The sequence below is a fragment of the Corvus cornix genome, chromosome 17 (genome assembly GCF_000738735.6).
Source record: "Corvus cornix cornix isolate S_Up_H32 chromosome 17, ASM73873v5, whole genome shotgun sequence".
NCBI classification, from domain to species: domain Eukaryota; kingdom Metazoa; phylum Chordata; class Aves; order Passeriformes; family Corvidae; genus Corvus; species Corvus cornix.
Genome location: NC_046346.1, coordinates 1,821,980 through 1,838,892, shown reverse-complemented (window position 1 = coordinate 1,838,892; position 16,913 = coordinate 1,821,980). Strand labels below are relative to the sequence as shown.

Genomic DNA, 16,913 nt, shown 5'->3' with positions numbered 1-16,913 from the left:
TCCAGCAGAAGGCTGACTCCACCACACACTTAAGTAAACACTTCGGTACTTGATGAATAAGGTCAAAATTGCTATTGTTTTATATCCTTTCCAATATAACTTGAGCAAATTTCTGACCATATTTAACCTGAATTTTCACTGGTTTCAGCTGAAGCTTCCCATCAGCAATGCCCGGATACAGCAAACATCTGCATGCAACACAGCTCCCAGGGATGCTTTGAAGTACTGCTGACTTTGTGGTTTAAAAAACAAAGCAAAGCACCACAAAGCAGCTTACTTTGTTAGAATTCAGTCAAAGCAGGAGCAGACACCAGAGGAGCTCCAAGATCCATGTGGCAGTTTGGGAAGGAGGCTTAGACAGCGGAGCTGCACCATCGGCTGCTGCTCCCCTTGCCCCAGTCAGAGCTGAGGGACACAAACTGCATCTAAACCTGCCTTAAACCAGGGTCTCTTACCATCAAGACTCACTGACAATCTCTAATCAAATAACTGAATCCAGAGATGTACTGAGACCTGCTGCCTCCACGTTCATTTTGATGCCATGTGGAAAGAGATGAAGCAGCCACTCCCTTTACTCCTGACCTCCCTTTGGGCAAACCTTGGAGATCACAGCAACTCTTGTGGCTGCACTACAAAAACTAAAGGAAAGTGACATATTTTTCCTTTTCTCTGTATTTTATCACAAAGGCTTTTTTTTTATATAAGAGTCATTGTAAGATGGGAGAAAGCAAAAAAAACCCCTTCTTAATGATCAACTTAAACTGTAATATGGTGTGAATATCTAGGAGATGTAATTGCTACAGCATGTTTTGGTACATTCAAGTGTTTGGAAAGTTCAGATTTTATGGAGACACTTGTGACAGGTCACATTCCTCAGTTTATCTCCATTCCTTCCTCTACTGCTCACGAGAGAGAAAAAAGAAAGAAAAGAGATGTCAATAAAAAACTAATTAGATTAGCTGCATCTCAAAACATCGTGATTCAAGTCTAATTGGCCAAACTAGTCTCCATTCCCAATTTGATAGCACAGACCCAGAGCTGGGTTCACCCCAGAGCCGGGGGCACTGCACACACCAATTACTGCTAAAGCACACCACGGGTTTGGGCCAATTAATTCCACAGTGCTGAAAATGAAACCTTTTCAAATCCTGCAACCCATATCAGTTCTTGTCCATTAAAATTTCCAAATGAGCTGGGCCTGTCATCAGCTCACTTGCTTAGTACATTGTAAGCACTTCCAGCTGTCCCTCAATATGGGGTCATTGCAAGAGATTCAGGATAAGACTGAATTCACTCTTTATGTGCAAGTTAAAATACAGCCTGTCCAGCCAAGATGTGAGTGTTTGGAATACAATGTGTGAGCAAACACAGACCTGCTTGCAAAGCTGGACTATGAATAATAGCACTTTTTGCAGTGGTGAAGGCTAAAATAGGAATAATCGTAAATTAACCTGTATCTATGCAAGGGATGTGTTTTTAGCTGTTTTTAAAGAAATATTATTACCCATTATTACCCATTTTTAGTCAATTAAAACATTTCAGATTATATTTCAGATTATAGCCACTTAGAAATGAAAAGATCTATCATCAGATTTAATCATCTTTTCTGTGTTGGGACTTCTGCCACAGCACATTCAAATTATTTGCCAATGTTCTGCACTCAGTATGGTATTTTCTGTTGTTGTAGTACAATGTAAGTGGCTCTTAAAACCACTGTAGAGCTATTCTGTCAGTCAAGCACTACCAAATCCTTCCCTTTATGGAGGGACATCTCACACTGTAGTTCATAGAATTTCTAATAGGGCCAGTCCTAATCAATAGGACAAAGGTTAAATGCTCTTAAGGATGTAGCAGATAAATAATTGGAAAAGCAAGAACAGAGAGCAAGGATCAAGATACCACAACATCTGCTTCACAAAACTGAAGAGAGTCATTGAGGCAAGTTCTTCTTGAGCAGGATGAGAAATAGCAGTAGAAATAAATACTCTCCAACTACAGAAAAACCAAGTTAACATTTCAGTAATCTGAACTGAAGGAACATTGACAAACATCACATTTAAAAGTCTCCCTCACATGTCTAACTCATCAAAAGCTGCCCAGACTAATGTAACAGACACGAATTGATAGTGGAGCTGGCAGATTGCCTGATGAAGGACTAAACCAGAAAGCCCTCTAGGAAAGAGAAAGGGGCTAATTCAATGGGCTTCCAAAGGGCTTTGGCAGAATGAGCCTGAATATGAACACTGGGTCATTTTGACTGATGGAGAAAAGAATTGTGTCAGCCTCCAAAATGAACCAGAGGAGAAAGATCAATCTCCAGAAAGCCACACATATGAGTTTATAGTCTTAGGCAGAAATAAGGCTTGGAATGAAGAGGTGGTGCTTGAGAGGCATTTGAATAGCTGCAAACCTGGGCAGACTTGCAAGGAAAGGGATACAGGAATCAATCGAAAGCTCTGGCAGTCAGCTCCTAAAGTCAATTAGCAAATGGAAACCCAAACACTGATACTTCCATAGCTGGGTTTATTACATGCTTATTTTGATAGGCACTAAACTCACTCCATATAATGCAAAAGGCACTGACAACCCTGAGTGATGAATCCCTGAGGAACATAATACAGTTGCTCACAGCAGCGGAAACTAAGATACATTACAGCCAGCCTGAAGAACAGTCATTATTTTCTGATCAGTGATAGCTGCAGCACCAGCATTCTCCTATCCAGCCTCTCCACATGCCTGTGCATTGAGTTTCTGACCCTCTTAAACCACCCCTGTCACACAATCATAATCTTACAATACGGATAGTGAGATAAACACAGTAATAAATGGCAAGAATGACTTTATCATCAACAAAATCTAGGCTAATCATACTCTTGAGACATCTCTGCACAGTGTATTTTCATTTTTCCATTAAACATGACTCAAACATCAGGGGAGGTTATGAAACTGAAGAAAAATATCTGGAAAATAAATGGAATGCAGTTGAACAGGTGATTTCCTGACTTTCCTTTAAAAAGTACAAAATTCCTCCTCAAAATCAAGAAATTAAAAACAGCATTAGAATTTGGAAAATGTCTTTGGAACATACAAAAGAGAACCATTATTGAGAGGCCTGTTTAAGAAAAGACCCAAATTCCTCTTGCAGTTTAGTGACAAGGTCAGACCCCTCGGTCACTAGCACAGCAGGTGACATCTCCTGCAGAAGCTGCCACTTTAAAATAAGTCACATTTCAGGCAGAAAGCACGTTAAGTAGAATGACCAGAAATTAATTCATGTTTTCATTAAATACAGATCCCATTCTCCTCCTAGAAACTATTCATTTTTTTCCTCTATCTCAAAAAGGAATCATTTCAAGAGAGAAAGTTGTGTAATCAACAGTGGAAAAAATGAACTATCTTGTTTTGTGCAAAAGAAGATGATCTTTTGTGTAGCAAGTTCTACAAAACCTTGACTGAATTTCTTCCTAAAACCAAAAGAACAAAATAAAAAAGTCAGTCTGACAGACATTAATATTTACAGGGTGCTCTCAGAACAGAGTGACATTAGCCAGTGTTTGCATGCTGATCTTGCAAAAATTTGAGAGCGACCACATTGGGGTTCTTCCTGCTCAGGAAATTAGTTAACCATATTTGACATTTGCTAGAGCCACAGAACCCAGAGAAGAGAATTGCACCTGACATATTTTAAAAACAAGGGGAAAAAAATAATCAGAACATCACAAATAAATTTCAAGGCTGGTTTCAAATGGAAAAAAGCACTGCAGTGGCAGTGAGAGAGAACAGCACCCAAGAAAAGATAAACTAGCAATGAAACAGCAAGGGCGTGATAGGTAATAAACCAAAAGCATTCCGTTTGGAGGGCACAAGGAATTGATTGTTTTTGTAACAGCCATAGATTAAATTACATTTCATTTCCAAAGTGTTTCAATTCTTTCTTCTGTCAATGGCTATTTCAGAGCTGAATAAAAGTCATTATATTACTTAGGGGGCTGCACCTTCATCATCTCTAGCAAGGAAAAAGCAGATTTTATTCCATGAGCAACTCATATTTCTAATGACACGCATGCCATAACGCTATGATTTCTTTATCAAAAGAATAAAATGCTTGTTTTCTGTCTTGAGATATGTAAGAAACTAGGCATGTAAATGCAAGAGATCACACTAGGATACAGAGTAAACAACAGCAACCAAAATACAAAGAGGTCCTTATTATTGCTGGATTAATTAGCATTAATAAACTAGGGCATAAATATTTTTGACAGGACAGGAAAGTGGGTCATTAGCATTTTTGAGATGATATAAATGATCTTCCTAGAACATGCTGAGCAGTCCTGCTCCAAATGATCCTCCCAGCTTGCCATTATACCTCCAAACATCTGACATCCAGTGGAGAATACACAGCATTTACATGAGACTGAGACTCCTTTTTGCTCCTCCAAACTAATGCAATTTGAAGAAGAATATATTGCTAATAATTAAACAAACAGTGAAACTAAAACCTTTTTACTACTATCAAGATTACAAATTAGGCACAGAAAAATAAAAGTTTGCAAAGCCTTTTGAAATGGATTTTCTGTTGGAGGCACAACATACACAATGATTTGCATCAGTGATTATCTTAATTAAACTGCTGTTTATATAAGTAACGTTGATTTACTTTACATGTTGCTCAGCGTCATTAGACCATTCATTTAATTGTGCAAATTTCCTTTAGCTGAAGCCTTATCCCACCTTCAGCAGGCTGTGAACAGCACCTCTGTTGTAAGGAGTGAATCCAGAGCAAGTTTAATAATTACTACACAAGCTTCAGACAAGTTTCAGTCACACAAAGCACTGGGTTTGCTCCAGCATGTCAATGGCCTGGATGTTTGCCATCATCTGCTCAAGCCTTAAAATCCATGAGAACAGCACTGCCACACAAACAGAGCAAAGAGTGAGTAACTTCCATGTTATTTTATTAAATGTTTTAATTTCTTAATGACAAGTGAAACTTGAGTTCCACATTAAGAGACTTAAAACTAGGAAAAGATCAGTTCTGCTGTGGAAGAAAAGCCACCATGCATATTCAAATACATTGACTTGAACATGTATCACTGCCGATTTTCAATCACTAATTGTTGGCACTGTCACAATAATTACCAGCAATCCCTGCATGTAAAGACTGGAGTTGTGCTGGAAAAATTAAGAGATATGTATGGAATGATAAACTGATCTTATTCAGCTTAACCTTTTTTTCAATATTATACATCACATGATAGGAAGGAGGAAAAAAAATATCAAAACACCTGTGAAGATGAGGGAAAATTAAACGTAAAAAAATCTCAGCTGTTAATCTTTCCTGATAATGAAGTACTTCAGGATGACTTCTAAAACTCACTTTCATTTAGATGCCTCATTTATTTTAATCTGGGAGATAATTAGAAGGAAATCAAATCCATCTCCACAGCAGAATATTTACCTGAGATGTGGCTCAGACTTCTCAGTATTTCCCCTGTGTGTTCAAACTCTATGTTATATATATTGCTAAAACCTTCCTGAGATGATTGCCCCTTACTTAATTAGCATCAAAACTTGAGTCTGTGAGGCTTGCTGCTGGTTAGCTGTCAGAACACCAATTCTTTCAGACTTTTTTTTTCTATCAATAGGCCGAGTTTTGCTTGAAGTTCCACATGCCATCCCCAGTTCAATAAAAAGCACGTGGAAGCAGAAGGGGTAAATGTCAATGGAAAGGTGGGCAGTTGTCACATGAGTTCGTGCACATGCTCACCAACAGGTCCCAAGGCATTGCCCTTTGCAGGCTGACTGATGGTGCAGACACAGAAATATTCATCTACAGGATGCTCTGTTAACCAGATTAGCCTGAAAGAAAAGCTGCACCACTGATGAGTTCTTGCTGTGAAGAGCCAGTGGTTTATCTCATCACCAACTAATCCTGTTAGAAATTATTTAGCACTCAAAATGTATCAGAGAAGAATCCTCAGTTGAATGAGCCTTCCACACACACTGGCATCCTCTAGCAATTTATTTGTAATTATCATTTGCCTTTTTTCCATATCTAATATGTAGTTAATGAATGCCTGACATAACTTCAGCAGAAAAAACCGACATGACTAGTTACATAATTACAGGTTAAAAAATTATCTTTTTCAGCTCCAAGCACTGAAGTAATCTTTAAGGGTAGAGGTTAAGTACAGGCAACACAGAGTTTAAATTGCTTTGCAAAACGTTTTGTACACTGACCACAGCAACCTCTGTGTGGCACTGCCTTTGAAGGAAGCGTTTGATCTGATAATAATATTACAATAATACAGAACTTGTTAGTATTATCAGTAATGTCTTGTTCATGGGCCTCTGTCTACAAAAGGACAGCAAATTTGCACTTGAAATCATTATGGAATGTGAGTAACATTTCAGGTTACCACTGAGTGCCCAGAGAAGAACAAAATGGGTATTCTAGCATGGAAGCAGACCTATGAGCAAGAATTTCTAGGGAAAAAATAAAAAAGAAAAAAAATCACCCTTTCATGTCTTCAAGGAACTGCTTAAAATAAAGTGTTTCATCAAAAAAGAAGATATGATTGCTCTCAGCCTGATCCCACCACAGGCATTCCTGTGCAAGCTGCTTCAGGCAGCTCCTCTTGTTCCTAGATCATAAATTTAACTCTGTTTATTATCACAGATTAAGGAAGCAATTTTTAAATACAATATTCATTCAGAGTAATTTGTGACTTGCAAGCAAATTAATACACAAATTTATGTTTCATGACTGTTTTGGATAAAAAAAGGAGGCCTCAAGTAGAAGCACAAATAAATAAATCTGAGTTACTGAACTGTTTGCACCAGTTCAGAATAAGATATTCCAGAGGAACTGGTATATCCTGATTTACTATCAGCTTGTGGACCTTCTCAGGAAAAAGCAGTACTTCACTTTTCTACTTAATGCAAGACACTGATGCAAAACCAAGGAAAATCAACACACACTTACTGGGTATCTTTCCTCTTCTTTTTCTGAGGGTCCACCAGCCTCAGAGTGTCTCTGATGACAGCAACTTTCACTTCTTCATCAACAGGGCTTGGGACGTTTTCAAATACTCCAGGAGAAAGCTTTCCATCACAGAGGGATACAGTTATTCACTACAGAACTAAGGGTGGTTTATTCCACATTTGATCAAACTTCATGCACTTCATCTATATTTTAAATACACGATGATGGATTACAAAAATACTGCTTCAAAGATGCACAAATACCTTTGCATTTTCAGTATGATGTTACAACAAAATGTGGCAAATTTCTCTAGTAAACTGAAATATTTAAAAAAAGATTGCTGCCGATGTTACCGTTTATATTATGTATACAAACATGAAAAAGATTATTAACAATCCCCTAAACACAATTAACGACTGCAGGAGATGATGAATAAATGCATTTATGACAAAGATGATGGAGAGCTTTCACAATTCCAATAAGTCATATTTCCTACATATAAGATTAGCAATGATTTCAAAGCAGAAAATTACAGAGAACCTTGGAGGTTTCATATTAGCAGACAGCTTTCATCTTTCAAACAAGGAAAAAAGCCCAGAAAACCCAACCTAAGCAATTTCATTCCAACATCACATTGAGAACTCTTACCTCTTGCTCATGTTCTATTCTCATGCTGGGGTTTGCATTTACTTCCAGTAACATGGGCTTCAAGTTTTTCTTTAGGAGAATGTCAAACCCTAAAATCTGTGCATAACAAGCAATATGTTACTTCAGTTCTACTCACAGTGTTCTACAGAATGCACTGTTTGTCCATATGGCAACACTAAGGAGGAAGAAACATTTGAGGGGCAGAAAAGAAATAACTGAGAAACTCCACATAGTGCTGAATAACTCCAGAAGCCACTTGTCTCCCATACCAATGGCTCCTTTCACACCATCCCCATCCCTAAATATCTGCATCTGCCAATATGGAATCTTGGCACCCGTGACGAGAGGATCTTAAAATTGCCAGGACCAAAACTGTGTTAGGAACCTGCAAAGCTTCACTTCTAACATGCAGAAGATGGAATCTGGAGTGAATACTGTTGCTAACAAACTACATCCATTGAAAATTCTCTGTATTTCCTTAGGGCTGGCAGTAACACAGGTTAGGAGACTGAGGTTTGACTTGGGTGAGGAGCTCTGAGCTCTCAGCTCCCACCAGTGAGCACCACCATAACTAGAGAAGCCTTTTGGAAAAGGCATAAAACACATTAAAGAAAATTAATCTATGCATAGAAGTAACTGCATTCCTGGCAGAAATTCCAACTTACCTGGAAACAAGTTGGCCCAGGTTTTCCTGCTGGTATGTCAGACTGATAGTAAACTTTCAGTTCTGGTGTCAGTGCAATAATTGTTCTAATCACCAATGAAATTATATCTGACCAGAGCTTTTTGACATCAGCTCCTCTGGAAGACAGTCTGCACAGAATGCTTGAAAAAGTCCTCTTGCTGCCAGTGTTTACACTGTCAGAATGGATGAAATTCCCGCTATGGATATTTAGTGAATAGTTGGTTAAGTGCATAAAAACCTGGTGCAAATTTTTGAGAGTGGGCTCTTGATAGGGCTCTGTACAAAATCTAGAAAGTCCATCTTTGGCTATATAAATCTCTAAGGGTTCTAAGGATTTCAGCAGGACATAGAGACGAATATCAAATTTCAGTTTGTCCATGAGCAGTGGTTTGCAAATGTATTCCTGGACCACAGCTGGCCGGCTCTGGATGCTCCCCATCAGCCTGATGTCACCTGGGTCTTTGATGAGGTAGATTCCATCCCCCTGGCAGCCTCCATCAGGCTTTACAATAAAAGTAGGCTTCCAGGATGGATCATTGTCTTTCATCATACGAACCTAGAAGGAAAAGCATTACAGTGAAAGGCATTAACTGGGGAGGGGAAGAAGGGTTGATACTGTGAAAGCCAGCAAACAAAAATAAATAAAAATAGCATGATCACATCACCAGAGTAGTAAACACCATGCAAAAAAGGCAGAAGATAAACAGTGCTGACACACTAAGCACAAGGAGAAACAAAAAAGCACAAGTAGGGAATTACTAGTACAGACAAAAGGTCATTTTATTTAACAAGACGTTGTATAAATCATTTCAGGAACTTCTTTTTAATGTTCTGTTCCAATTTACAGAAGGAAATGTGGTATATCTCATGAGATCCATTCTAGTAGTCACTAATGTACATGAAACTGCAAAGTTAAACTTTCGTGCTGCATTTTGAACAACTACTGACAAAGACAATCATTAACTTAAGGAAAGGTGCCTTATTTATTGAGGTATGAATGCAAATACTACCAGAAGAAGGAAAACTGAAGTAAAAATTGGCCACTAACAATACCTTTTTCCACCACTGAAAATTTTTCACCATCAGATCCCCAGTGTTAATAAACCTGGGGAATGCTGAACCATGTACAGGTATAACTAACTATGTCACTGATACATCTGCTGAATATCAGAGCTTTCATGTTACATGCATATTCCCCACTGCCTAAATAAATTCTAGTTTATTTATTACTTGTACAGCAAAAGTCAGAACTGCAGAGATGGGGATGCCTCAATCAGAAATGAAATTGAGAAAGAAAGGGGAGCCCTAACAAAGAAAGCAGCTAAAGAAATGCAGGATGCAGGCTAGCAGGTTTATCAGGTACTCATGGGATTCAGGACAATAAAGCACTCAAAACCTCTTCCTTCCAAACCAGAGGGATGTCTCAGCACTGACCGCTCCTTTCTTGCATTCCCACATTTTAGGGCACCAGCCCTGCAGCTGCTCACCCTCTCCCTTCAGCCAGGCACGTGCTGAGCCGAGTCGGAGATCTGGTTTTACCCTGCGGCTCGCCAGCAACAACTGCAGATTGACTTTTAGAAGCCTGAGGAACACAAGCTAACAAAGAAAGAACAAATCAGTTGCCACCATCAGCACTGGCACTGCAGAATGAAAGAGGAAAAAATCAGCCCACAGGAAAAGACTGAGCATGGTCAGATCATTGTGATTTTAAAGCAGCAACCTCTGCTGTGACATCAGGCTGCTGACCCCCAGGAGAGGCCCAGCTGTGTTAGCAGTGAGATTCCCAAGGCCTCAAGGGCTTCTGGCTCCACCCTACCCAGTTATTTATTTCATTGAGAGTCACCCTGCTAAAAGCCTTCCTACCAGCTGCAGCAGAAATTCAAGATCCATTATCCAGACTAGGATTTTTCTCACGGACAGGTGTCACACTGACTCAGTGAAAGATCCTTCTTCAAAATAGGTCACTTTGAGGGATAAAACGCCTCAGTGGAGGTCAGGCTTACATAAATGGCATGTGGATAAATAGGTCCAAGTAGATCAGCAGGCCTAGATGGGCAAAGAAGGAAAGCAGGATTTATGTCCTAGTCTTTTTGCCACTATAGAATAATCTTCCCCTGATGTGACATTACCCTGCAGAGCAGAGGAGTTCTCTGGTTCACCGTTGTTAAAGTCAGCACCACAGAGAGACACCTGGTTAATCTTAACCCTCCATGACCTAACACACCCTGCTGTGACTCCTGTTGAACATACAAAGTGCCAATAATGCCCTCCTGGGGCAGAAAGTAGTAAAGAACCGCTGTGACACCAGGTGGAAGAATCTGCCTCCCAGTCCCATGTCTGCTGTTCACCCCTCAGGCTACGTCTGCTCTGCTCCAGCAGCACCTTTCCAAAAGAGATTATGCTTTTCAGGGACTATTGCTGAAGATGCAAAAGAACCTGCCTTTAAAAATTGTAACAATCACTGGCCTCTGAGATCTCCTCTTAAAATGAAAAGCAAATAATTTTTTTCACCATTTTCTATTCCTTTTTTTTAACGGATTAAAAGGCCTGGATATTATTCAGGCTTTTTAGTCCATCAAAACCTACACATGGCAGATGAAGATAGGCTGGTGGGGAAAGGGGGAATAGTAATCCAGAGTCAGTCTGTTTTTTAGCAGATTTACTGTCTTGAAGAAAACAGACGGTTTCTTGATCTTCAAGGAAATTCCCAAGAGTCGCCTTCCAATTCTCCACAATCCCCTCAACTATATTCTTTCAAATTCTCATTATGAGGAGGCTTGTCCAGACTTAGAAAATTCAGTCATGTAGGAAAATGACTTTATATGAAATGAGATATTTCTGTGTCCTTTGCTTGACAGAAAGAAATTATCTTTAAAAAGCATGTTGACCATGCACAGTTAACAGCAAGATGAGAGCTTGATGAAAATCTGCAGGTTTGGCTTTCATGAGGAAACACAGGCTGAATGAATATGGTGTTCTGGAAAAAATGCAAATAATGGGCTATAAGATCTGACAGCACAAAGACTAGAATATTCATGCCTATGCCTAAGAGGTCTCCAAAAGCTGAAAACCTGATTAAACCACCAAAAATATGCTGTGCTGGAAATTAGACCATCCAAATTAGATTCTTATTAAAAATTAATCATACTGGCCTATTCATCATCCTCACAGACAACACAAAGAAGGAAGTATGAGAACAATCAAGGTCCTGGTTTGAATCCCAAGCTAGTTATTCTTCAGAAATTGGAACTTCATGTTGGAAATGTCCTCAGCACACACATTCCAACATATTCTTCCCTGCTAGTGAAGAAGTGATGACTGCAGCACCTGAGAGATTTGCTTATCTGTAATTCATCTTCTGGTACAGTGACATGTTAGTACAAAATGTTTTAGAAAGTAAAAAATTGGTGAATACTGGAAATAGCTAAATATATATTTACTTAGTAAAATGAACTTTTAAGCCCTTGATGAAAACACCCATCACCATCTCATTTCAATATAAATGAAATTAAGGGAACTACCTTTTTGTTGATATTTCCAGTATGAAGCTCATCCAACACAACTCCAGTGCAGTTTTTTCAATTACTGGCTTTCAAAGCACAGAAGATTAATATTAGATTACCTGTAGTGTTTTCTACCTGAATCTAGGTATAGGGGAAAGCTGACAGCATTTGATTTCATTACTGATACATATGTATGAAAACCTTTACTATCATGACTACAGAAATGAGGCACAATAAGGATATTTGAGAAATTGTTTTGAAATGTTGTAGTGCAAATGGGGGAAGCAGCAAGATTTAAATTCTCAAGGAGTTTCTTCTTTCAATAATCATTTCTATTACAGGCAAAATCTCACAGGTGCTCATTTCCCATCCAGATCTTTGCAACAAAATCCTACACTATGAACAGCACCAAACCATCTTCTCGTGTCTAACCTACACCTGCACTGACACAGTTTGTGACTTTTGATAACTAACATATTCCAGCCTGTCCCAGTTCCTCCAGGGACATGTCTGATGTGCAGGCACCACTGAAGCTGATCCCCACTTGTCTGTTGTGAACAAGCTGAAATGCAGACTCGGAGAGCTGACGGTTTTGGCAGCACTAGGGTTGCAAAGCAAACAAAACCACATATGAACAAATAAACAACAGAAAAGACTGGAGAACTCCTGCTGAGAACTCACCAAACTGCAAGTGAAAAGTGCTCTGAACCTTTTATGGTTCACAGGGGATTTGGAATGTTTTGGGTTGTATTTTTTCTTGTTCTGGAGGGGTTACACTCCGAACTTGTGTTAAGTAGAACATAAACTCTTACAACATAAAATATAATGTTTGATAACAAGAACTATGCTTTTCTCCAACACAGATGGAAGAACATATGCAAAGGAAACTCCTAGGAGTGTGTTACTGGACATCTGTTCCTCTTGGAACACAAACGGCAGCGTTTGAATGCAGGGAGTGGAAGCAGAGCAGCGTTAACTCGCAGTGCCACCTGGTGCCGGCGCACGGGGCTGGCTGAGCGGGCCGCCGGCAGCTCAGCCTGGCCCAGCGCTGCCTTGTGCTCCCAAAAGGCTCATCCCCACCACCCACTGCACCCTCCTCACAGTCTGCCTCCAGCCCATGTGCACTGATCTACCTGTCCTTGCTAAACTGCTTGGATGATTTACACTCCTTTTACAGACTGGTCTTGCAGCAGTGCCATGGCAGTGACCCAGCCCACTTGAAGAGTATCTATTAAAATATGTTAATGAATTCAGCTGGATTATAGATATGGTAATTATCTAAAAAGTTGCACCCAGTACAGAACTCTGTTAAAGCCCAGACCTTTCTGCTCTCACTTTTCCAAGCAGAGCATACTGTAGGATGCAGGAACATGCTAGACGAGTCAGACAGGGTTAAACAAACATATATTATATTTTAAAATATTTGTAATAACAAAACCAAACACCAACACACAGCATCACCCTTTTTCAAAAAAGCAGAAAAAGAATGGCATTTTATTACATTCTGAGTATTAAACAAAACAACAGTTTGACATGAGATGATGTGAGTGTATTTAACAATGCACAGAACAAAATGCTCTTCGGGCCAAGTGGACTGAAAAGATTTCAGTGACAATGAACCTGGTGAAGCACCACACTCGCCACACTGTACTGGAACCTTCTCAGGCCAGCAGAACATGCAGGGAAAGGGCTTATGGTTCTATCAGGTTCAATTTTCAGCCACCTCTCCTGGCACAGCAGAGAAGCGGAGTTGTTTTGAAGCTTATTCCAGAATGTAACAAACAAAGCTAACATCCAGACATCCAGACCATGACTGATCCCAGGCAAACTGGAAAAGATGTCATGGATCACTGTAGTATTCTGAGAGTGAAAACTGTGTACCTCTTCCACAAAGAGGGAAAGTTCTTCTGGCAGAATCCAGGATTGAGGGTAGAAATCGTATTCCACAGGAAACAGACTTTGCATTGTTCTCATGGCCCGACTCAGGGTAATCTTCCGTACGGTCTCCGTCATGCCTGGGAAGAGAACAAAGTGACAGAAACCCCACTCTGAAGTCTCATCCTAACAGTAAACGTATCATTTCAGAGTATCATTACTGACCCGGCTGGGAAGGCACTCTGGTCGTTGCTGTCAATAAAGCTGAACATCTTTTGAGATTTAAAATCTGACACAATAATTGTGGTATTCCCCAGCCTATTTCCTATTGTATGTGTTTCTGTATAATACTAGAAAAAAAATAATTCTCAAAAATACAGCTCAGAATAAGAGACAGAAAGCTTTAGTCAAATATTAACTAGTGCCTTTGCCATAATCCAAAATTATTTTTCTAACCTATCATTCCAGGAATAGGTACAAATGTAACTTAAATGTAATCAACCACTTTGTGTTTACTTTGCAGTTATTTAAGTATCTGCATCACAAAGAACAGGTTATTTTGTGAACAGCCAAACAAACATTTGCTGAAGTCTTATGTCCATTTGGAACATGACTAAAAAGCTATTTTTATGGAAAAGTTTCTAGTAAAACCCTGCATCAAATTAGCACGACATTCCTGGAAATCAGGTCTAGCTCTGAAGGGCTCTGGTTTGCTTCCTGTGCAGCCACTTGTTCACCAGGTAGAAGCCAAAATACAGACAGGTAATATTCATCTAACACTGATTTAAACCACCAGAAAACAATACCATCCTACACCTAAGTGGGAACTTCCCTCAGGCAGGAGAAAGCCAGGGTAAATAAAGGTTGGAGTTCGATATCTGAGGTTCTTATGCTCACAGCACACTAACAGCAGCCATAAATCTGAAGTAAAGGGCTTATATAAGTCAATACCTAAGCTCTTAGCTCTTATTTAGAGAGATCTCAACAGGGATTAAATGAGAAAAAAGGAGCTTAAAAAAGTAGAAGAGTCATCATAAGATGAGGACTGACATGAACTCTTCAATATTAAAAAATCCATTTAAGGAATTCTGCTTCAATCTTCTCCCTGAGATAAGTCAGAGTACGAAACAAAACAGATTCTTTCCACTTTGAATCAAAACCAAATCCAAAGATACAGCACTGTTATCAGTGCCAGATAACAGACAGTAATTGCATCCTTCACTTAAATTACAGCCTACCACTCCTCTTTTTCCTAACTTCACGTGTATGAAGTATTCTTCTCATCAAAACCACTTTCTCTCCAAAACAAATTTCAGTTCAGAAATTGTTCAAGACACCCACTCTGATATCCTTACCCCCTCAGCAGAAATCACCCACTAAACCCAGTAATATGCCAAAAATACTATCAGTTGATTAGGCAGATAATTCACATTAAAAACCAGTGAAACACAGAACTAGGTCAAATAAAGCATTCTTAAAGCATTTTGTTTAAACTAGAAAGAGAAGTGAAGTACCTGGAAACTTGTTGACTTGCCCTGAGAAAATGTTATTATCATGAAATGATACCCCGTGCCAATAGATGTCACACGGCAAGCGGCGGCCTAATGGAAACTGCAAAAGAGAGGCAACAAGTTTTGAGCAGTCTGGGAATACCTGTTCATTCCTGTCTTTTTTAAACACTCATCTTAAGCATAAACCATTCAAAAACAGTCTTCTGACTGTCAAAAGAAAACAAGCTCTGTATTTTGGTTGCAAAACTGAGAATATTTGGATCAGCCCAAGACTTTAAAGCGAACAAACCAAGAGAGGTTTTTAGAAACCAAGCCCAAATGACTCAGGTGTGGGCTGTACTGAGAAGCCCTGAGCTTCTGATCAGCCACAGACAAGTTATAAATGCAAAGTGGACACTCAAAGCAAGATATTTAAGTGCAATGACTGTATTATTCATTTATATATATCCAGTTATAAGTATTAATTTCTACAGTATTAATTCCTTTCTGGTACTAATAGCCTGTAATTTAAATAAAAGCCTGCAATTCAATTAATCATTTGTTGAGCATATGTATTCCCACTATTAAGAACTAAGGCGATTATTTCAACAATATTAAGTATTCCAGGTTCTTTTCCCATTCACACAAGATTTCACCGTAAATTGGAAAACTGTAGTTTGTTTTCTATTATCAAAAAGATCACCCTTTTTTTAAGCACTCTGAAGAGCTCAGAAGCAGCACTGGCAATTACTGAGAGCAAGTTTCTAATAGTAGTAAAGTGGTTTATAAAAAACCTAATTAGTTTTGTGTAAAGAAGGTGCTCTTCTTTTTCTCACTTATTCTCTTCGACAGGGCCCCATTTATCAAGCCAAAAAAACCATTTCATCTGCAGCTCCATGAAGATGCCATTTAACTACCATGTGGAATACATTCACAGGAAGAGCTTCTATTACTAGGCTACACCTTTTTCAAATAAATCTGCTATATTTAGCATGTTAGGACACATTTGCATTAAATACCTATCACCCTCATCACCCAGTACCATTTATGTATTGAAAGAACCCCAGTATATAGAAGAAATATTCTTATATTATAAGAATATTTCTTATTCTTTACTTGAAATGTAATTTTTCTTGTTTTAAAACATTTCTTTAAGCAGTGGATTATTTTTCTTTGAGTATGACAGAAAAAAGAATTGCATAAACCTTTTGAGTGCATTACTTTATTTGCTACTTTAATTAAAATTTCAGTTTCCTCAGTAAATAGCCTTGAAAAATTAATTTAAAATGCTAATTGAGCAATGCATCCTTTCTGTTTCCTTACTTGCAGGGATGAGAAACCCAATTTAACAAGAGTCAGTGGATTCTGCACTTATTTCATTATTATTCAGCCTGCAAAATCTGTTTTTGTACAAGTGAAAATTAATTCTGTTGGGCTCTGAAAGACAATCAGTGGCCTTAACCTCTCTCCACAGGTATATCCAGAATACAGATGCAGCATTCAGTCTCAGAGTGCCCTTCCCACTAAAACCTGAGCAATTTATTTATTTATTAAATGAAATTGAAATGAAAGGAACAAAATTTGCATTTATATAACACCTTTCATCTACAGGGGATATCAAAGCTCCCTACAAACACTGCACCGAAATAATTTCACAGCAGATGAGGAGTGAGCAGCTCTGGACAGGAAGATGGAAGCACTGCACCCCCTTGTTGGAAATTTGGGAT

At 38.9% G+C, this 16,913-nt stretch overlaps 1 protein-coding gene across 1 annotated transcript in view; it reads right to left on the bottom strand.

Annotated features, from left to right (window-relative positions):
- The window catches only part of TTLL11 (tubulin tyrosine ligase like 11), a 36,584-nt gene that overhangs the window by 15,217 nt on the left and 4,454 nt on the right, over window positions 1–16,913 (bottom strand). Inside the window, 5 exon segments of the mRNA XM_039561604.1 lie at window positions 6,986–7,104; window positions 7,634–7,729; window positions 8,299–8,874; window positions 13,703–13,836; window positions 15,211–15,307. Of these exon segments, the coding sequence (XP_039417538.1) occupies window positions 6,986–7,104; window positions 7,634–7,729; window positions 8,299–8,874; window positions 13,703–13,836; window positions 15,211–15,307 (1,022 nt within the window).